Consider the following 23,083-nt stretch of genomic DNA (forward strand, 5'->3'; position numbering starts at 1 on the left):
CAGATGACTTGACCCCATGTTTCAGGTATTGATTACCTCCAAAGTCACTGCTTTCATCTTCTGTTGCCATTCTGCTAGAAGAATGCCATTTAAGACAGCAACTGGCTGGGTTTCCACAAACAGAAAGAATCAAGTATTGTTCCCTGCCCTAATTATTTATATGGGATAACTATATTTATCCCATGCTTGTAAGGATTTGCAAGATGCATTAGTTATCAGCACTTACCATTGGCTGTAATGAAGCTTTAAGAAACGACCCAGAAAGACTTAATCGCATGTTATTTCCCATCTAAGTACCACTCTGAGGTCTATCTGCACCAGACAATCTTACTAGACCATAGCAAAGACAAGACCACAAAATGGGATAGCAGCAAGCTCACTTCTGAAATATGATTTTCTGCTGAGAAGTATTTTAAAGTAGGTCCTTCCCTAGTATTTTAGGACCTGAAGAAAAAAATTAAATTTCCTGTTATCTTTGATGGAAGAACATAATTTCTTGACCTTTACCATATGAACAGCTCTTATGTTAACCCTCTCTACAAACTAGAAGAAAAATCTATTCCCTTCACTGACCACACCACACATTCATCCTCTGCTCTCCTACTTTTAGCCTATGAAAATAGCAAAAAATAATGACTAAGTCAATACACAGCATACTCACTGTTCATTCCATCGCTACTACATTTGGCAGTGAAGAACCAACAGTATTTAAAATCTCTTTATGCCTGTTTCTCTGGGTTTGTCCCCCACAAAAGAAAAAAATGCAACAGGGAAGAAATAAAAAAAAGTAAACCCCCCTGATGTTTTCTCTAAGTTTCCTGAGTAATGGCCAGTAAAAGAGAACCGTATCTTCAACTTCACACAAAGAAGCTGCTCACAGAACAGAATTAAAGCCTACTCACCCCCTGCAATAAACACTCAGAGACTGAATTATACACTGCATTACTGGGAAGCCTGTAAAAATTAACTAGTACTTGACAAAATAAAAGCTTTATTGCAACTGAGGAAAAAATGAACTGACAGGTTTGTCAGGGTTGAAAATCAGACATTTTCACAACGAGAGCCCACCCCTCCCCTCTTCCTCCTTTTTCCACCTTTTATTGCTGAGTGTGACATCATATGGTATGGAATATCCCTTTGGTTGGTTTAGGTCAGCTGCCCTGGTGATGTTTCTTTTCTCACTTCTTTGCCCACCCCCTAGGAGGGTTAGAGAGAGTCCTGATGCTGTGCCAGCACTGCTCAGCAGCAGACACAGCACTGGTGTGATACCGGGGCTGTTCTAGCTACAAGTGCAGAGCACAGCACTGTATGGGCTGCTGCAGGGAAAGTTAACATCCCAGCCAGACCCAGTACACCTCTGCAGAGGGAACTCACATAGCCTTGCTGAAGTCACACACAAGCTGAGGACGGCTAAGCAGAGTTTGGGAAAAAAACTCATGACCAAAGTCAGTTTTACTACACAATTTCACCCAATTGGTTGTATATTAGTTCCACGTGTAGCAAAGGGAAAACCCAAAACAGTTGTTCCATTAGAACTCAAGTTTCACCTTGCATCTAACACCACACGACTGCAAACCCTCTCCAGAAATGGCACTCCTGCTTCCCTCCTCGTTAACCACATAATATTGCTACTTCCCTTCCATCAGACTAATGATTGTGCAGCTGCAAAGTGAGCTGACCCAAGAGAAAACTAAACCCTCTAAAAACAAAATAGTGGGGCAGTTGAATAAGCTTACCAAATGGAAAACTAAGATTGAGCAGTTGCATAGCCTCAGACAGGAAGGATAGGGAACAAGGTCACGGGAAAAGGGGGAACGTGCATCTCAGCAGCCAAACACCCTTACCATGTATGTAAAAAGCAACATTTCAGATTTTGTCTTCACGGGATCCTGAATAGCAACACTCAAACCTGATCTGGCCCTCCACACACAAAATCATTACAATGCCTTGTAGACTACTTAAATAAAAAAAATCACAGGAAGGGACTTTGTGAGCAGAGCAACCCTGAATATCTCACACAGTCACAGAATGATCTAGGTTGGAAGAGACCTCCAAGATCACCTAGTCCAACCTCTGACCTAACACTAACAAGTCCACCACTAAACCATATCACTAAGGGCTACATCAAAATGCCTCTTAAAGCCCTCCAGGGATGGTGACTCAACCACTTCCCTGGGCAGCCCATTCCAATGCCTAACAACCCTTTCAGTAAAGAAGTTCTTCCTAATATCCAACCTAAACCTCCCCTGGCACAACTTTAGCCCATTCCCCCTCGTCCTGTCACCAGGCACGTGGGAGAATAGACCAACCCCCACCTCGCTACAGCCTCCTTTAAGGTACCTGTAGAGAGCGATAAGGTCGCCCCTGAGCCTCCTCTTCTCCAGGCTGAACAAGCCCAGCTCCCTCAGCCGCTCCTCGTAAGCCTTGTTCTCCAGACCCCTCACCAGCTTGGTCGCCCTTCTCTGGACTCTCTCGAGCACCTCCATGTCCTTCTTGTAGTGAGGGGCCCAAAACTGAACACAGTACTCGAGGTGCGGCCTCACCAGAGCCGAGTACAGGGGCACAATCACTTCCCTAGACCTGCTGGCCACACTGCTTCTTATCCAAGCCAGGATGCTGTTGGCCTTCTTGGCCACCTGAGCACACTGCTGGCTCATATTCAGCCGACTATCCACCAATACTCCCAGGTCCTTCTCTGCCAGGCAGCTTTCCAGCCACTCATCTCCCAGCCTGTAGCGCTGCTTGGGGTTGTTGCGCCCCAGGTGCAGGACCCGGCACTTGGCCTTGTTGAACTTCATGCAGTTGACCTCAGCCCATCGGTCCAGCCTATCCAGATCCTCCTGCAGAGCCTTCCTACCCTCGAGCAGATCGACACACGCACCTAACTTGGTGTCGTCTGCAAACTTACTGAGGGTGCACTGGACACCCTCATCCAGATCATCGATAAAGATATTAAAGAGGACCGGCCCCAGCACTGAGCCCTGGGGGACTCCACTAGTGACTGGCCTCCAACTGGATTTGACTCCATTCACCACAACTCTTTGGGCCCGGCTACCCAGGCAGTTTCTAACCCAACAAAGCGTACGCCAGTCCAAGCCCCGAGCAGCCAGTTTCTTGAGGAGAATGCTGTGGGAAACGGTGTCAAAAGCCTTACTTAAGTCAAGGTAGACCACATCCGCAGCCTTCCCCTCATCCACTAAGCGCGTCACTTGGTCATAGAAGGAGATCAGGTTCGTCAAGCAGGACCTGCCCTTCATAAACCCATGCTGACTGGGCCTGATCGCCTGGTTGCCCTGCAAGTGCCGCGTGATGACACTCAAGATAATCTGCTCCATGAGCTTCCCTGGCACTGACGTCAAACTAACAGGCCTATAGTTCCCCGGGTCTACCCTCCGGCCCTTCTTGTAGATGGGCATCACGTTTGCTAGCCGCCAGTCGACTGGGACCTCCCCTGATAGCCAGGACTGCCGATAAATGATGGAAAGCAGCTTGGCCAGCTCCTCCGCCAGTTTGCTCAGTACCCTCGGGTGGATCCCATTGGGTTCCATCGACTTGCGTACATCCAAGTGCTGTAGCAGGTCGCCAACCATTTCCTCGTGGATAGTGAGGGCCAAATTCTGCTCCTCATCCCCTTCCACCAGCTCAGGGTACTGGGTATCCAGAGAACAACTGGTCTTGCCGCTAAAGACTGAGGCTAACAAGGCATTAAGCACCTCAGCCTTTTCCTCATCCCTTGTAACTAAGTTTCCCCCCGCATCCAGTAAAGGATGGAGATTCTCCTTAGTCCTCCTTTTTGTGTTGATGTATTTGTAAAAACATTGTTATCTTTAACAGCAGTAGCCAGACTGAGCTCCAGATGAGCTCTGGCCTTTCTAATTTTGTCCCTGCACAGCCTTACAACATCCTTATAGTCCTGAGTGTCCCACTCTCTTTTCCAAATGTGATAAACCCTCTTTTTCTTCCTAAGCTCGAGCCACAACTCTCTGTTCAGCCAGGCCGGTCTTCTTCCATGCTGGTTTGTCTTTGATCCTCACTTCATCTCCGTCCCCCTTCTTACCTAGTTTAAAGCCTTATATATATATATATATATATATCATAATCTTATACCATATACAGTCTTTGAATCATCCATGGGAAAACAGAGACATGTATCACCTTTCCTGAGGAGCAATCCTTCATGCCCAGCCTCCTGGATACCTATTAGCATTCACTCATTGTGAAGAAGGACCTTATAAAGCTCTAGAGGTGCTTTTATCAAACAGGAAAGGAAGGTATCATCAACCAACATCAGGACAGTTTGCCTACCACAGCATGCGTCCATCTAGAAGTGAGTCCTTTCCCCTAATCATACAAGTATCTTTCCGCACTCAGTGTCAAGCAGTAAATCTAGCAACTCAAACTATCCTAAAGTAATTTAACCAGCAATCTTTAATGATTCTGTACAGAGTTTTCAGTGCTTTTGCTGGTCATCTTAATATTTCCCCTTCACAGGCCAAACATGTAACATCCATCCCTCCTCTACCAACAGCCCTACTTTGGAAAGGCTCGCTTCCTCCACCAGCTCATTAACTCACTGCGGGCCCTGCACAGGGAGAAGGTGGCAAGCCAGACAGACATGCATCTGGCAAAACAGGGCCAGCTACCTTGGAAGGTCTTCACATGGCTCCTTCCACCAAAGGTGGCTTACTGCAGACTAATAATTTGTACAGCTTTCTCTGAGATGAGTTCAGGGGTCAGCTAGAAACCTGGATGAACTCAGGACACACACAGAAGTGAGGAGATATCTGTGGAGTATGAACCAAACAAGTTACGGATGTTCTCTTCAAAGACTACATGGAAAGGACATATGATCTCAGGTCATGCTCTGGTTAACCTATCAATACCGCAAGGAAAAAGATATCTAAGCAGCCAAAGCACTTCAGATAAGACTGGTGTCGACCACTAAAACTGCACCATGGTGTGTGTTCCTCTATTAACTGCAACAGACTTGTCTCAAAATCACTGTTCCCCACACCTCTAGTAACAATGTCAGGATGCTTTCAGAACAGTTTAACTGTGGTTTACATAAGTACATACAACACTAGTGTCCTGGTTCCAGTTAGGACAGAGCTAATTTTCCCTCCTAGTAGCTGGTAGGGTGCTATGTTTTGGATTAGGATGAGAAGAGCGCTGATAACATGCTGATGTTTTAATTGTTGCAGAGCAGTGTTTACACCAGGCCAAGGACTTTTCGGCTTCTCGCTCTGTCCTGCCAGCGGGCAGGCTGGGGGTGCAGCAGGAGCTGGGAGGGGACAGACCCAGGACAGCTGACCCAAACTGGCCAAAGGGGTATTCCATACCATCTGACGTCATGCTAAACAATATATAGGGGTGGCTGGCCGGGGTGGGGGGCCGGCTGCTCGGGGATAGGCTGGGCATCGGTCAGCGGGTGGTGAGCAATTGCATTGTGCATCACTTGTTTCGTACACATTATTATTGTTAATACTATTATCATTATCACTATTATTATTATTATTGTTATTATTATATTCCTGTCTTAATAAACTGTCTTTATCTCAACTCACCGGCTTCACTTTCCCGTTTCTCTCCCCCATCCCAGAGAGGGAGGGGGGAGGGTGAGCGAACGGCTGTGTGGTGTTTAGCTGCCAGCCGGGTTAAACCACAACTAGACATAAGCATGCATCAAGGACATGTCAGGCTTGCATCTGTCAGTCCCACCAACTGGAAGGCACAGGAGTTAAAACCAAGCTTTTGGTGGATCTCCTACCTATCAATAACTACCATTACCACCAGGTTAGCTATACCCACAAGATGACTGATCTATGCAACAGGAAAAAGTGTCAGCTATTAAATCACAACAACAAAAGAACAACTTACTAGAAAAGTTAATCATAGTTTCAACTGGTACCAGAACTAAAGAAGATGCTGAACTGCCACAGGGGTGGAAAGGACAAGCATTCAGGACTGTCAGCTTTGGCTACTGAACTAAAAAAGGCGTATTGCAGGAATTTGCTCTGGTATAACCACCCATAACTAAACAACCCCCCCAGATTAACCCCATTTTACACATTCAAACAGCCCCATAAGATTCAGGCTGAAAGCCAGGTGCTCCAAGAAGCAGAAATCAGCAGCTAACACGAGCTGGAAGCCAGGCCACTCTGCAGACCCCAGCATTTGTTCTGAGCAGGGTCCCATCACCACAGTGGCGCACAAGCGGTGCTGGGTGCAGGGCATGGTAAATCACAACCTCGCTGCCTTCCCCCCCAGCTCCCTCCCACATCACTGCACCGTACTTCTCCCGGAACGGCTTCCAAAGGAATTCTCTGAATAGAAACAGATACAAGCAGCAGGGCTAAAAACAGCCAAGTACAAGCTGAGACACTTATGACGTCCTCAAACTGGTGGAAACGTGCTCAACTGCCTCAAAGAAGGGCACCGAGTTGTTTCACGCTATGACAGACACTGAGGAACAAAGTAGGGAGTGCCACCATGAAGCAAGCTGGAAGGGGAGGGGGCAATTCTGACTTGCAGCACCATCATCAGATCACATTACAGCGCTTGAGACAAAAAGCAATGGTTAAACTACAAGCCACAAGTTAAATAAAAGCAAATGCACAAAGTAATCCGTAAGGCTGCTCCTCTGAAAAGGCGTTAAAACCTCCCAATAACACATTTAGAGCCTACTTTCAGAGTTTTGGTGGCAACACTGAATAGCTCAGATACCATTCCTATGTCTCTACCAAGCCCTACTTTTTGAACTAGATCCTCAGGGAAAAAACAGCAGGACTGATACTCGTGGAACACTCGCATTGACAAAAACAATATAAACCAGAAGTCTCACTGACAAAAAAATCCTTTAAATATAGCAGGATATTCCTGAATATCTTCCTGTAACTTCCCCAAGATCATATTTCACAGGGTTCATCTCAAGCAAGAGAAGAATCCACCAAAATAAAAGCTTTTTTTGACTGACATATACCATACATCACTCAAACAATAACACAATAAAAAGTTTTACCATCCGGAATAAAAAATTCCAGAAGGAAGAAACAATAGTTTTAAGGCAGCATTGAAAGTTTCCTTCCCTAACCATCTTAAGCTTTTACTGTGCATAAAAACTTGATGAAAACTCATGGCTGTTTGATCCAACTGGAAAAAAAACAACACCTTTGGGAGTCTTTTAGCTGTCTTTCAGCCCCACACTCACTGTTCCAGTCTCCCACTATTTTTTTTATTTATTTTACCTGGCTTGGCTGCCACTTTCTGCATGCAGCAGGAGGCTCTCACTCCCCTCACCAAACCTCCCCGAGTCACACCAGTTTATAATACAAGTGAAGAATCTGCACAGAATCTCTTATGTTTTTTGCAAGACATGTTTTTTCTTCCTTCCAGAACATCCTTCCTATCAATGGATCATTAAGAAATCTGTTTTTGCATTAATTTATTCACTTGTTTTCATAAAGCTTACTTTCTATTTCAAATGTGTCTTTTTGTATTTCGCAGGGTCATTTATCACTGCGCTGTACTAAACAGCCCCTGGTTCGGCAGAGGTATGCCAACTTCTCACTGTACAACACATTAAAACGCCCAAAGTGTGTTTTCTGGAACATCCTCAGAAGGCATTAGCCACCTGTCTATTTCACCAGCCATCTAAGAGACCAAGCACTGTGCTGCAGGATCAAGTCACTTTTGACAGAAGTGGGCTCTTCACATCTCGGTTTCTGAACCAGCTAGCTTATTTTTATTAATTGCAGCACCTTGCCCTTAGCACACGTGAGCCCTGAGATTGCATCTGGAATACACACACTGTTAATTGCAGCATACAACTCTAACAGCAGCATTAAAAATATTACAACTATCAGCTTTAGCAATTATACTGTACTTATAAAAACATTACTGAACAAATGTTTTGGCAGTGACAGCCTTTAAAACCATTTCAGCAGATGTGTTGTAAACACCAATTTTGCCCTAACAAAAAGCTGTACAGATGTGAATGGCAAGCAAGGGATGAGCAAGATAAAACATTACAAATTTTGAAAGTTGCATTACAAGCTTAAGTAACAGTTGTTTAATCACAATAATAATTTTCAGCCATTTACAGAATGTTATGTAGAAAACCTAGCACAGAGGACTGTTACTTGCTGTAAAAGCTATGATGACACTAAATAAATTAAGAAAGCAACAGTAGGCAAGTTTACAATACAGAACATTTTAAAGATGGTCCCAATTTAACACGAGGGCCGTTTTCATGTTCAATGAGCATGCTGCACAAAACATGGCTTTTTGAGAACTAGTGAGGACAAGCTGACACATGGGTACAAGGTGAACATAAGTCACAATCAAAAGCAAAAAAAAAAAAGCAACTCACCACTTCACATTCCTCCTCTGATAACAGCAAGAACCCTGAAAAGCCCACTCGTCTAAGAGGGCAACATTCACCCAAAGTTGCTATCAGCAGCAAGTGAACCACTAAAAAGCTGCTCACCATCACCACTTGGGCATCTACAGAGGTTTGGGGGTGTTCACAAGGACGGGGGCCTCAGACATGCAGGTACTGCCATTTTGGTCCCTCTGTTTTCCCTTGTCTAAAACCTGGACAACAATGCTTGCCAACCCTTCTGCTGTGCTCTAAAACTCCAGGGCAGAAGGTATTAGCATGCACAGAGTTTTGATGTGCCCAAAAAGAACCTTGAGTTTTTGAGATTTGTTGTCATGGAAGTTCCTGTGAGATCACAGCTACATCACAGGAAATTTCTCCCCAGGATCAAATACAAGAACAGCAGAATGCGATGAAGCCGCTCTCAACACACTGCATTTAAACATCACTCAATACAGCATCCGAGAACAGCAATTTTAAGGGGAAACAAATTTTACTTCCACTTATTCATGCAAGCCATTTGAGGAGTTATGAACACATCCAAGAAAAACATTACACCCTTTCCAGATTTTTTTCCCAGGAAAAAAAAGCATGTTTAAATAGATTATCTGGTTCCCAAAGCCAGAGACATAAGGGAACTTCCCTTGAATCATTTTAAGTTGTTCAATATTCTACACGTGATGAATAAAAGCCAGAAAACTCCCAGAACGTGAAGCTTCAAGAATAAGGCCTTCCACATGAGTTAGGCATTAGTGTATATTCAAACGTGCAAGAACCTTTGAGAACAAAAACCTTTGTTCAGCTGAATTGTCACAATCCCCATCAAATTAAAAAAAAAAAGGAGTAAAACGGAGCCCAAAGAATGCAACTGAATTGGGTCAGAAGAAAAACTAGGATTAAGCCTGGGGAGTCAAAAAAATCAACCTTACACACTTATGGATCCACAACAGGTTGTAATTTTACTTTATAGGCAACTAAAAATAATCCAGTGTTTATCTGGGACTCACTTGTCAGTGGAGATTTCAACATAGTGAAATAAAAGTTGTTGTTTAAAAGCTAAAGTATACTGATGTCAATCTAAAGTTCCTTCACTGTAAACAAGTATTTTTTTGGCCAAACTTCCCAAATCTTCAGTCAAACGTCCAATTTCTGCATAAGATTTGAAAGCCTAAATTCAAAAAAAAAAGTCTAATCCTCATTACTAGAAACCACTTTGTCATCACAAAAATAGGCATTTTTAAGGCACAATTTAATAATTGTTCTATTTTTTATTTCCTTTGGTTTGAGTTACAACAAAGTATGATAGTGTTTTAGTTACCTTTCAGGTTCTTGGAGCCAAAATGTTTTGGATTTAAATATAGTTGAAAAATATTCCTGGCATCATGGAAATTTTTTACACCAGTCCTAAGCATAATAAACTCTTCATTTTATACAGCCTTAGAAAAAATAAATCAATGGCTTCCTTTCACTTTTTTTTTTTTTTGAAATTTGGGTCATTTTAAAAATAATACAACATCTGAAACAAAGGAGTAGATGCTAAAAGAGCAGGTCAATATTTTCACAGAATCTGATACATCCCAGAAGCTGAACTACTTGGAAATTCAATTTAAAATAGGCCCTGGAAGAGCTAAGTGTGCCACTTCTTCCCAACTGGTCTTTGAGATTTCAAGACAGCAGAGCTCCCCTCTTCTCTAGTCATCAAATCCCATACTGGTATAAATATATCCCAACACACCTTTGGAAAAAACAGCTTAGTGTAAAGCTCTATTTTTGGTCTTCCATGCATTGCCTTCAGCTGGATGTTTTTAGGCTTCAACTAGAATAAAGCAGATAGCATTTAGATGCGTGTTTTGGCAAAGCTTTGCAGTTTGAGCTCTGCTTATGTAAGGTCACTTTGCCTGGCAGAAAAATTCCAAAGTCTGAAGTCAAGATTCTTCAGGAAACATAAGACGTGGTTAAGGTCTCAGCTTAGTAAACAGAGGGACTAAGTGAGTCAGTCTCTAAACAGAGCTGGCTTCCCCCACCATGAGAATGCCAGGAGAGAGAGCTTATCCTTTCCCCTTCAGCATTTCTCCCTCGAAAGAGAACAAAGATTATCTTAAATACATATATAAAGATGTATTTCACAGTATGTCTGTTCACATACAAACTTCTAGGAAAGAGGCAACTTAATGCTGCACTATGCAGACATAAAAGCAGAACAAAAATGCACTTACAGGAATACCAGGAAAAATAAGGTGCAAACCAAGCCCTTAACTTTCCAGCTGGCATTACTGCAGCCCAGCTGCTACACAGCTACACACTGAGCAACACCAGTTCATTGCTCTCTTACAATTACCTGAAAGGAAGGTGTGGGGAGCTGGGGATCAGCCTCTTCCCACAGCTAACTAGGGATAGGACTAGATGGAATGGCCTCAAGTAGCACCAGGGGAGGTTCAGGTTGGAAATGAGGAGCCATTTCTTCTCAGGAAGAGCAGTCAGGCATTGGACCGGGTTGCCCAGGGATGTGGTGGCATCACCATCCCTGGGGGTGTTCAAGGAAAGGTTGGACGTGGTGCTTAGGGATGGGGTTTAATGGGGGATATTGGGGGTACAGGGGTGGTTGGAGCAAATGATCCTGGAGGCCTTTTCCAACCTTGCTGAGTCTGATTCAGAGAGACAGTTGCAGGACCAAGTATTTCGCTGGGCCAATGTAAGAAGGGGTGCAGAGAAAAGGTTCCCTTTCCTCCTCCCCGGGTGTGCCAGCAGGGCTCCCTATTCCCATATTATTTCATTACTAACTTTCAGGGCAACTCAAAGCAGGAATTTTGTTTTCAAAGCAAATTAAAGTAGAAACCCATCCTATCAGCAATCAAACCAAACTCTTCCCCCATCCCAAACCTGTCACGTATCCACCCTAAGCCACATCCTCCTCCTGTTCACCCACACTCCACAGGCCACTTGTTGCCTCTCCCCCTCAACATGCTGCCTTAAGACCTGTTCAGTCAGAAGGAACACACCATTGGAAGAGCATGCCAGCAACAGATCCCAACTTCTCTTATACAGTGCAGCAACTGGAAGGGGCGGAAGAGCCGCATGTCAGCTTGCAGTTGGGATCTGTTGATAAAGGGACCTATAATAGTAAAACCAGTTCCCCACCACCCACCTCTCCCTCGGGTCCTGATGAGGGAAACGATGACGGCTCCAGCTGCCACGCTCTCCCATTTGTTCTCTCCTGCAGCCGGTTCCCATCCCAAACAGCCACTTAGCCTCTGCTAGGGGGAAAAGCTTTTCGCTACCACAGCCTGACTGTTCAAAACCTGCTTGTTCTGGCCTGCAAGGTAAGATGCATCACTCGGTGTGTTTTTACGCTCAAATTTTGCTTAGATATTAAAATCACCTGAAAAGGGAGAGTTCTGGGGTTCCTTGCCCTATGTTTGATCATATTTTCCAATAAGCAGGTCATTTCACAACTACAGAAACTTAGGATGCCTTCTATTGACAACTTATTTTAATGAATTTGTTTACTGAGACAAAATATACAAGTTAAATTTTCTCTTCCCTCACTCCCATGACTCAAGCATTCAAAGCACTCCCCAGTAATCAACAGAATCAGCAAGGGAGATAAGTCATAAAGTATTTGAAGTAAGTTTCCTAGCAGAAACTAAATTTCACCGAGGTTTCATTTCAGAGGACTGCACAAAAAGGGCTGTCCCAGCTTTTCTCAAATTCAAGATCCCCAACTATAAAATACTTTTAGCCATCTAACTTTGTTTTAACCTTTGTCTACAGCTGGGGGGGGGTCTTGGGGTTTGGGGGAAGATGGCTGGATTTGCAAGAACTGGAAGAATAGGTGGATCCAGTTCACTCTTATTTTACCAGGACTTGTCTAATTCTGGAAAGTTTCAGCTTTATGCTCATTAAAAAGTAATTTCAAAAACCATGTTGACACACAGAGCTTCATAAAACGGACTGCTCGGTATACAGAAGTACACAAAGAACTCACCCTAACCTTTAACAAAAGGTAAGTGCACACTAAACCCTCATTTACAATGCATGCAATTCCTAGACAGAACATACGTGGGACTTGGGTAATGTTATCACTCCCAGATGATCAAATGTTTGACCTATTTCCCTCACAGAACTGTTGAATTACAGCCCTCAGTTCAGCTAGCACCAAGACACCCAATTACCCCTTATTTAGGGAACAAAGAAATCACCCTGATTTAGAATACACACCTTATTGCATTTTCACAGCATTTTCCTACACACATCTCCAGCGCCCACTCAACTTTCCACCTGCAAGGAGTCACAGATAAATGTTACCACCACCCCTCCTAAACTCCATCCCTAATCCACTGCCTTCTCAAAGGTGTGCAGGAACAGATGGCCTTGGGTTTGCCCAAAGGACTATGGATTTGTCAAGCAGTTGAACCCGGAGAAGGCAAAGCTCAAGGGGAATCTCTTCACTGCATTCACAAACCTGAAGGGATGGTGCAAAGAGGACAGAGCCAGGCTCTTTTCAGCACCCAGTGCCAGAACAAGAGGGAATTGGCACAAGCTGGAACACAGGAGGCTCTGTCTGCACAAAATGAAATGGGTTTTCACTGCACAGGTGCTGGAGCACTGGAACAGGTGGCCCCAAGAGGTTGTGGAGCCTCCCTGCTTGGAGACCTTCAAAAACCACCTGGACGTGGTCCTACCAACCTGCTGCAGGTGACCTGCTTCAGCAGGGGGTTGGACCAGGTCATCTCCAGACACTCGCTGCCAACCTCAGTCTGTGACTGGGTGAAGAAAAAAAGGGAAGGAAGTCTTAAAACTGGAAAGCTGTATCAGAAACACCCCACAAGCAGCTTCATTTGGGACAACTCTTAAGCTCCAGCAACTCTGCTCAGACAGTCACAAAGAAAAGTGAAAGCCTAATCATTTCTGCAATTAAACCAGGCAGCGCGAGAGTCATCAGGACTTTAATCCAGCAACACACACTGCTACATCAAGAGATGAAACAGTAGTCAATGAAGACTGGAGTACACATACGGTTGTGAGCAATTTCATATTTGCAGTTATAACAGAGACCTATTCAAGAAAGATAACATCTTTTTTTAAGATGCAAACAGAAGTTCCTGGATATGGCTGTTATCTGAACATCAAGAAGCAGCAAAGAAACCCAACAGGTTGAGGACACATATCAGGAGCCAGAAGCTTTTCTCAAACACTTGAAACAACTTCTGCATGTTCGTTAACTTGCCTCCACCAAGCTCATAGCACTGGATATCAATTTTAACATTGAATTTCAGACAGCTACCCCTTGGCACCTCACCCACGTTCAAAACACTCAAATTCATTCAGTGGCTATCAAAATGAAGCAAAACACAAGGTCAGGAAGCACAGCACTTCTCCTCATCACATTCAGGCACCCGAGGTTAACAACGGTAAGCCAGGTCATTCATATTCATCTTAAAATGGATCACAAGTCAGTGCTCTGAAGAACGTGGAACTGAAAGCTGGAATTAAAATCCAACAGCAGAAGACATCTGTCCCTTGAGGTACTGCCCCTCAAAAGCGCAAAGCACAATTTCTCAAGTGCAGCGCTGTACATATAGCCCAATAGCAGAGCAGGGTTTAGCACTGGGATGCCTCACACATTCACATTGCTAAAACAGCATCTAAGACAATAAGCACTTTTTAAAATTAAGGATGAAAATACAGATTTTCAAAAAAAGAAATCAGTGGTTGCCTCCAAGAACAGGGCAACACGCACTGTGTGATAATACAAAATATCAGTCCCATGTTTACCATAAAACAGCTGTGATTCAGTTAACATTTAAAACCAAACAGAAAGAGGAAACAAAAGATTTAAAAACCATATGCTCTGTTCTACATTATTTTATCCACCACTCTCAAAATACTTGTCATTAAATAGTTTTCTCAAAAGGAATCTCAATGTGGTCTCTAAAGCAGCTTCCACAAAGACAACTGGACAAAAGAGAATTATTGCAAGGGAATTGAGAGTTATGAGAGTTACAAACAACTCCGCCCAAAGGAGCTGTGCAAAGTTGGTCACATAACCTATATCTTGCCAGCTCTACAATCTGGAGAGAACACCAACAAAACAACATGCTCAGCAAGAGTTAAGATGCAGTAAAAGCAAGCTGAGCAAGCCATGAGATCTCAGGCATCAGAGTGTATCAGCTTTAGTCTGCCTGTCTTCAGCCACTGTTCACTCCTCACAGTATCGAGAAGTCATGGGGGGGGGGAAAAAGTGCTGAAGGTAACACTTGTAAAATAGATTGCAAGAGCCCCCAGGTGGACTGGGAGTTCTGACAGTTGGTTGGCCAAAATTAAAGAGCATGGCCTTTCATGTTAGAGCAAAGCAGAGAAACCTTTTGTACAAGTTTTTTTGGAAAATGTGAACCTTAAGTAATTGCAGAGGAGCTTCTTCACAGCCTTTCATCCCAACTCGCACTTTAAAGAGCATAAGCTGTTTAGGGAAGCTGTATGAAAAAACAGTACAAGCCCAAACTAGGTCCCTGAAAAGCAAAGAGGACACAATGGGCTACCAGTGAGCAGCCTGCATCAGAGAAATAAAATAAGAGCTCCAGCGGAAGGACAACACTGAAGTAGGTATTACTTGTATTTCCTCTAGCACCTTCTATTCAATAGTTTTGAAGCATACAAATATAACACCAAGTTTCTTTCAATCTATCATCTAATGAAGGGGACAAGTCACTGGGCTTCTCTTTTACCAAGGTCATACAAGGCTGCTGCAAGTCTGAAAGCAGGACACACTTTTTCAGAGTCCTGCTCCTGTGCTTTTATCAAACAAGAGGCAAAGATAGAAAGATTAATAAAAGGTACATATTTATTTTCTTACTCTGACAAAGAACCTATTCCAAGTACTGGTGTATTAAACAGCACCAAAATTATAAGTAAACATTACTAGTAATGCTAATTATCAGAATATTAATATTCTATGATACATACATTTCTGAAGCACTATTAAACAGCATATTATTCTGCTATGATCACTATCACCAGGGGGACACCAGCAACAAAAATAGAACAGAGCAAAAATGGTCTTTAATGAAGAAATCATCACATAAGTCCATGGAAGAAATAGAAAACATCAAAAATTACTTCCACAATTGCAAAAAGACAGCTAAAAAAAATTAAAAAATAGACCCAAGAAATAGTAGATTCTAGTAACTAGCAAGACTTTATTGATGGGATTTTTCTTAGCTTCCCCTATGTTGTAGCAGCAAATCTAACTCCAATCTGGAACAGTCAAATCCTTTTGTAATTCATGGCACCAGGAGCTTTTCCGAAGCCTGGCCAAAACAATGCAAGTGAACCTAAGTGTCTGAATTTCCCTGCATTTGATTTTATTACTATAAACAATTTTGTAATCAATATGCTGATAGAAGTGCAACTAGAACAAAGGAAAACAGAGCTTGCCCCATTCCCACTCTTCCCTCCCTCCTTGAAGTTACCAAAAGCTCGCCCATTTTCCAAACTACATATCAAAACCAGTTTACACCAGTTAATTCAGTTTCTCTGTGTAACACTCCAGGAGTCCCAAAACATCATCAATGCTGCAAACTGACTTAGCTTAGCTTGCTTCAAAGTTACCTAAGGTAAGATTAAAAATAAATTCTTTAAACAAGTTCGGTCAAACCACCACAGAGAGATCAGGCTGAGGTATAAATACTGAGTCAGTCAGGTAGAAATCTAAACCCAGATTCCTCTGGAGAACACGATACAACAGAGAATTGCTGAAAGGGCTTAGTAAATACAAAAAAAAAGAAAAAGCTGAGTTGCTGCCCTTTGCCGCGCAGGGCTCCATTTCATTGGAAAGTGCAGTTCTTCCAGGCCTGCACATCCTCCCCCTCCCCTCCCTCGCATCCAGCTCCAATTTCTCTCCTTGAGGGGGGGGGGGGGGGGGGGAACGAACTGCTCTCACACCAGGATGGCCCCTCCATTTCGCCACCCACCCCAAAGAGGATCACCTTGATCTGCTGCTTTATTCTGAGCATTCATCACTTACTCAAATTGAGATGACTGGGGCCTGAGTGCTGCTGGAGAAGTGGGCTGGCCTCACGAGCTTTCCCAGGCAGAGCCCAGCACAAAGCCCTCAGTTTCTGTTTCACGGGGCTGTGTGCACTCCTCCCAACACCACCAAGAGCCCTGTGCCTCCACACACACCTGTAAGAGATCGACCTTACACCTGGCTCCCCTTGAGCAAGCCCCAGGTGCATTAAAACAGCACTGCAGGCATAACAGCACTTATTTTTTAGTATTTATTGCAGATTGTGGAGTTGAACTCCTCACCATCAGACTCAGCAGGCCTAATCTGAACCCAGCTTCTTCTAGAAGGGCTCACTTTCCTGCTGTAATTTTTTTTATTATAACATAAGCAAGACTGACGGCAAAGCCCTGCCTTGCCGTCCCCCCCCTCCTCACATAGGGGCTGGATGAGGAGCCGGAGGAGACCCCCAGCGAGCAGGGCTCCTTTCCCAAGTAACCCCCCGGTGATTGGGGGCACCTCGCCATGCCACCACCGTCCCCCTAAGCACCAAGGGGGCACCCAGCAGGAGGAGCAAGGAAGGCGACACGGAGGCGAGGCCAAACACAGGCCTCCAGGACAGGGGCGGAGAAGTCCCCGATGCCCTGCGGGGGCCATGAGGCACAAAATGGAGAGGGAGCAGGCAGCGGCGCGGCGCCGCCCCCGCTTCGCCCCGGCCGGGCCCGAGCACTGCCGAACCGCCCAGCGGTTACGGAAGAGGAAGGAGAGGTGGGAAAGGAGGAAGGGGGGGGGGGGGAGGGGGGGATGTTTGGCGCGCGCTCCCCCCCGCCCTCCGCCGGTACCTGCCCAATGTGCTCACAAAGCAGCAGCACCCACCGCCGTCACGTGACCGACCCCTGCTCGCCTCCACGCGCGCGCCGGGCCGCTTCCCCCCACACACGCTCCCCGCCACCTGACGCCGCACGCGCCCACCCAGCACCTCCCCCCCCCGTGCGCCGCGGCCCTCACGCACCAACAGCGCGCACCCAACCGCCAGCCGTTCCACCTAATCTTCCTCCCCCTCCCCCCCCCCCACGTGAGCAGGGGGTGAGGGAAGTCAGCCCCTTCCCCCTCGCGTGACAGGGACACTGCCTCCCCGCGCGGCGGAAAAGGAGGGGGGACCACGCCCACATGGAGGGATGGGGCGGTGGGGAGGGGGTTGGCCCCGCCTCTTCCCGGTCTGGAGGGGCGGGGGAGGGGGTTGGGTGCGCGCCGATCCCAAAGAACGTTACCGCCCGTACGGTCAGTGTAGTTACACACCTCCGGGAGCCCTGCTCCAAACCGTTCCCTGCCACCATTGTCACCCACTAAACCCTGTCCCTAAGCACCACGTCCAACCTTTCCTTAAACAGCCCCAGGGACGGTGATGCCACCACATCCCTGGGCAACCCAGTCCAAAGCCTGACCACTCGTTCTGAGAAGAAATGTCTCCTCATTTCCAACCTGAACCTCCCCTGGTGCTGATGTGCAGAAAGCAAACTCCACAATCAGTAAGACTGTAAAGTAGGTATGTTTATTCAGCGCTGGGCGGCACGGGGGGTAGTCCCACCAAAGTCGTGCACACCCCAACGCGGCAACTTGCCTTGGTTATATGTGGTGAAGAGTTACATATGCATGAAGTTTCTCGAGACACCTATACATATGCATGACCTATCCCCGCTTTGTATTAAAATTAGTTCCAGGGAGTCATTTTCATAGATTCCTCCTATCCATGCTTGTGCAGTGTTTTCTGGTAGTGGTCACCGGGGGTCGTGGGGATGAAGATTAGTGAGTCTTGCTCGTCACCACTGGTTGACCTCTCATCTCAGCGCAGACTCATAAGCTTCTCAGCTTCTGCTTAAACTGCAGATTCGGTTTCAGTTGGTTCTTGAAATGTGTTTCCTGTTTCCTATCAGGAACTGTTTTTCGTGAGGAATCCCAGAATTTCCTGCCTCAGTTTCTTTGCACAATAGGTAGCAGAAGATATAGTACATGTCCCTTACCTGTCTTATTTACTAAAATTCTTTTGGCTTCCTTTCACATGCCCATTAGCCTATGTAAGGAATGGTCCAGCAATTCGTGCCACTAAGGGGTGTGAAGGGTTAACATTGAGGCCTGGGTTTAGGCGAGAAGAGAACAAAGGGATTTCTTCAGAGAAAAACTGCTGACTTTGCACGGACGTGCAGTAACTTCTGACAGCCGGCCAAGAGACCACCAGATAAGGAGGAAGAATATGAGCCTCCCCGTCCGAGCGGCCCCCGAGAGACTAACAGAGACTGATAAGCAGGCGCACCTGGGAGGACTTCGGATTCGGGAAACCAATTGTAATAACCCTGCCTCTTCTAGAAGTAGTAATGAATATGTATTAGCCTTGGAGTATAAAAACCAGCCGCCTTACGTAACAGGTGTGCGTCCTGGTGGAGCAGAGACTCCCGGCGCACCCAGCGCTGTTTGCTTGCCTCTATTCGTTTAATAAATTGTAAACTCTGATTGTAATCCTATTTGGGACTCAGTCATTTATAACAATTGGGGGCTCGTCCGGGATGGTCTTGGTTCCTGAATTCTGACTTGATCTAGGAGGGGTGCCCCCACCATTTGGTGGCTCCTGTTCGAGTCGGGTCGGGACTAACACCATCCTGAACCTGAATAAGGGCAAGCAAAGATTTAGATTTTTTTATGAGCTCCCTTTGCCGGCTGCAGCACTATATTTTGCCCGTAATTCTGCGCGCGAAGATCCGAACGAAGACGACGGAGTCGTAAGTATTTAAGGCGTATACCGTTCGGTTGGGTGGGATTCGGTTGCCTGTGTGTGTGTGAGAGTGTGACTGAGACGGAACGTAGTTCCGAAGCGATTGTGGAGGTCTTCTAACCGCGGTTCCAATCTCCCGCGAGGGACTTGGCCGGTGAAGGACCGAAGCGATTCCTCTAGGATTCGTGGGTGGGTGATAGGTCCTAAACCCCCTGCAAGACACTCTCACTAAGGCAACCAAGGGCTGTAGGAATTGCCACAGTAAAATTCCTAGATGGGTCAGACAAAATGGAAGACCCGGGACCAGAGAAAAGGGAGCAAATTACCAGACATACCACCAGAAAGTCCATTAGGGATAATGATTAGAAATTGGAACGATAGGGGCCCCAGAAAAGGAAAAAAGTAAATTAAAAATGGTCCAGTATTGTATAATAGAATGGCCAAAGGAGCCTTTAAGACCACATGTCTTTTGGCCCGTTTTCGGATCCTTCGAAGACTGGGTTTGCCAGGCCTTAAATATACATGTTAATTCAAAGGAACCTTTTAGCCAGCAGGAAAGTGATTATGCAGGATTATGGATCAGGACTTCACGTCCTTTTCCAGCCTCAATATTTACACTAAAAGCAGACGAGAAGTTTGAAGAAGAAAAAAAAAAAAAAGGAAAAAAAAGATGATGAATGGGAGCCATTGGATAACCCACCACCTCTATATCCTAACAATCCACCCCCGGTGGTGCATCTTGTAATCCTGTTTTGTTCTTAAATGTTTTGACTGTGTCAAGGAGGAAGGTGGGAGCCTTATCTAAGTAACAGTTTAGAAGTTTGTGTATATTCGCGGTGGTGTTTGGTCAGTTTCCCAAGTATCGGGGGAGAGGGGCTGACATTATCAAAGTGGTAGAACGGAGAGTCACTTCTTTGGTGGTTCGGGCCTGAGCCCTGGGAATTTGGTAAAAAGGGGGAGAGCGAATTTATTTAGGCCTCAATACCTTTTAAACCCCCATCTTGACGGATACACAGGAGTGATTCCTTGTTTTGTGTAGGCTTACTAACAAAGTGCATGAGAAAAATTAGCATTTGGCTTGAAATTCGGTCTTGTTGAAATGTAAATTTTGTGGAAAAGGTGTTATTGTTTGTCTAGAAGACAGAAGGCTGAGTGCTTCAGGTGTTTTTCCGAAGTCCTGCGGATTTATGATTGGAATGGGGCTCATTAATAATCTGAAATAGTAAAGTTTGTATGTGGAAAGAAGAGTTTAATCCCAGAGAATTGGGACATTTGGGAAGAAGATTAGGAAAAGATAGTAAAAACCTGCAATAAAAAGGTTTGCGTGGAAATTGAAACAAGGGACAGTAAGTAATATAAATAAATAAAAGGGAATGGGAAATCAAGGAAAAGGGGAAAATCCAAAAAAAAAAAGACGTCCTAAAAAAAAAAAAGCCTCCTTGGGTGCATATTGGCACATTGGAAGGATATTGTTAGAAATGGGGGCACAGAAAGCAAGAGGACTTTCACTAAGTATTGCAATCAATGGTGGCCACTATATAAGCTAAATGGCCACTTTATGGATCAATCGACTATAACAGTGTCTTGCAATTAATGTTTTTGAGGAGAGAAGGAAAATAGGATGAAATGTTGTATAGTGATATGTTGTTTCAGCATGTTGCAGGGAAAAGGTTTGGAATTAAGTTGGCCCCTGACTGAGCCTTTGGTGTTGGCATTAGAAAAGTACGGGCTGGAGAAAGATAAAGGAAGTGTTAAAAGGGGTGTTGGAGGTGTTAAAGGTTGTGTGGTATGTAGTATTTAACAGAGCTGTTTGAAGTTGAATGAGCAGGGAAAGAGGATGTAGGAATGTTAATAGTTCCGCCTCAACCCGAGGCTGAGATCTCTAAATCGCGGTGTGAGCCCTCTGGGGCAGGGGGACCGTGATGGGTCCGAGAGAGTTGTCGTGGAAACAGAAAAGCAGCTAACTCTTAAAACAACCTGAGTTCCTGTGTGAGCTCAGATTGCCAATGGGACCGCTCAGGGAACTGTCAACGATTGCATTCCCCTGACCGACCCCCTCACTGAGACCCTAATCACCCCGGAAATTATGTAAATACCAAAATCTGGTTAAATTGGCTATTGGGAATTGAGAATCTGTTCCAACAAGGTCCAAAAGAAACCCCTATGGAATTTATGGAATTTTTGAATTTCTGGACCAACTTTGAAATGCAATGAAAAAACAAAAAAATGGACCTGGCTTAAAAAAAAAAAAAGAAAAAAAAAGAGAGAGAGAGGCAACTGGCTAGCCTCTTTCCAGGGCAATCGGCCCCTGATATCAGAAAGAAATTGTCTTAGGCTGCAGGACAAACTTACAACAGTCAGGAATGACGGGGACCTGGGGCATCTACCCTAGCAGGTCCACTAGTTGAAATAAAGCTAGGAAACGAAGACAGAGGCTTGAATTTTTTGTTGGTTATGGGAGCTTCTTTCTCTGTGTTAATTAGGCTGTAAATGTAATAGGAGCAACATATTCAGTGTTAAATAGTTTAAAAGGACGATTAGGAACTAAGACAACTACAATAATTGGAGCCACAGGGAAAGAGGAGGAATGGTCATTCTTACAACCCCTTGATTTGCGTTTTGGGGGTAAGGAACTAACCCATGAATTTTAGTATGTACCAGAATGCCCGATGCCACTCTTGGGACGGGATCTATTAGCCAAATTAGATGCAACAATAACCTTTGAGGATGGAGAATTAATAATGAAGGTACCTGAGTCCAAAGTAGGCCAAATCCTAATGATCAAAGATAAACCCTTTGTTAATATTCCAAGAGAAGTAGAAAATGCAGTTATAGCAACAGTACGGGAAACAGATGTACCAGGGAAGTCGAAACTGGCATAACTGGTAAAGGTGGAATTAAAGGAAGGAGCCAAACCTGTTTGAATCAAACAATATCCGCTTAAGATAGAAGCTAGGCACGGGAATGGTGAAAATTATTGACAAATTTCTCAAATATCAGATTCTGGAAGAATGTAAATCGGAATACAATACTCCAATTTTTCCAGTAAAGAAGCCGAATGGCGAGTATAGATTTGTACAAGATCTTAGAGCAATAAATGAAATAACAAAGGACATTCACCCGGTAGTAGCTAATCCTTACACATTGTTAACATCTGTGAAAGGGAAATATAAATGGTTTACCGTGATAGATTTAAAGGATGCCTTCTTTTGCATACCTCTTGATAAAGATAGTAGAAAATTATTTGCCTTCAAATGGGAAAACGTATTGAAGTTTTTGGACCACATATGGTAACAACCGTTTTGGAACAAAGGGGGGGGGGGCCACTGGTTATCACCCAGCCGGATGATGAAATATCAGGCAATCCTAACTGAACAAGATGACATAACCTTGAAAACGACTAACCTGTTATATCCAGCAGTATTTCTAGGAACCGTTCCAGAAGAAGGACCGTTGGAACACAATTGTGTGGAAATAATCGAACATACGCCAGCCACAAAGATTTGAAGGATGTACCCCTTGAAAGGTATTCAGTGGGAATACCACACTCCGTGGCACCCACAAAGCTCAGGGAAAGTAGAAAGGATGAATCAAACAATAAAACAACAATTGGCTAAGTTAATGATGGAGACACAGCTGCCCTGGACGAAATGCTTACCATTGGCACTTTTAAACATAAGAACTAAACCACACAGTGAGACTGGATTATCACCATATGAAATGTTATATGGTATGCCTTATTCTCAAGGGATGCCCCTAGGGAACAATGTAGTTGAGGATCATAGTATCCAGAAATATATAATTACCATTGGAAGGAGATTACAGGAGCTAAGAGAAATTGGGATGATGACTCAGACACCACCTTTAGGATTTGCTATTCATAAAATACAACCAGGAGAAAAGGTCTTAATAAAAACCTGGAGAGAAGAATCATTGA

The 23,083-nt window shown here is 44.6% G+C and overlaps 1 protein-coding gene across 2 annotated transcripts in view; it reads right to left on the reverse strand.

Moving 5' to 3' along the window:
* LOC310888745 (ubiquitin-associated protein 2-like) overlaps positions 1–16,746 on the reverse strand; it is a 128,594-nt gene extending 111,848 nt beyond the window's left edge. For both annotated transcript variants that reach the window (XM_083815758.1, XM_083815757.1), the window contains exon 1: positions 16,401–16,746. In XM_083815758.1, coding sequence (XP_083671884.1) covers positions 16,401–16,611 — 211 coding nt within the window. In that variant the 5' untranslated portion in view covers positions 16,612–16,746. The remainder of the gene's footprint in view (positions 1–16,400) is intronic.
* Positions 16,747–23,083: the final 6,337 nt, after the last annotated feature.

This window comes from Anser anser (assembly GCF_964211835.1).
Source record: "Anser anser genome assembly, chromosome: W".
In the NCBI taxonomy this organism is placed as follows: domain Eukaryota; kingdom Metazoa; phylum Chordata; class Aves; order Anseriformes; family Anatidae; genus Anser; species Anser anser.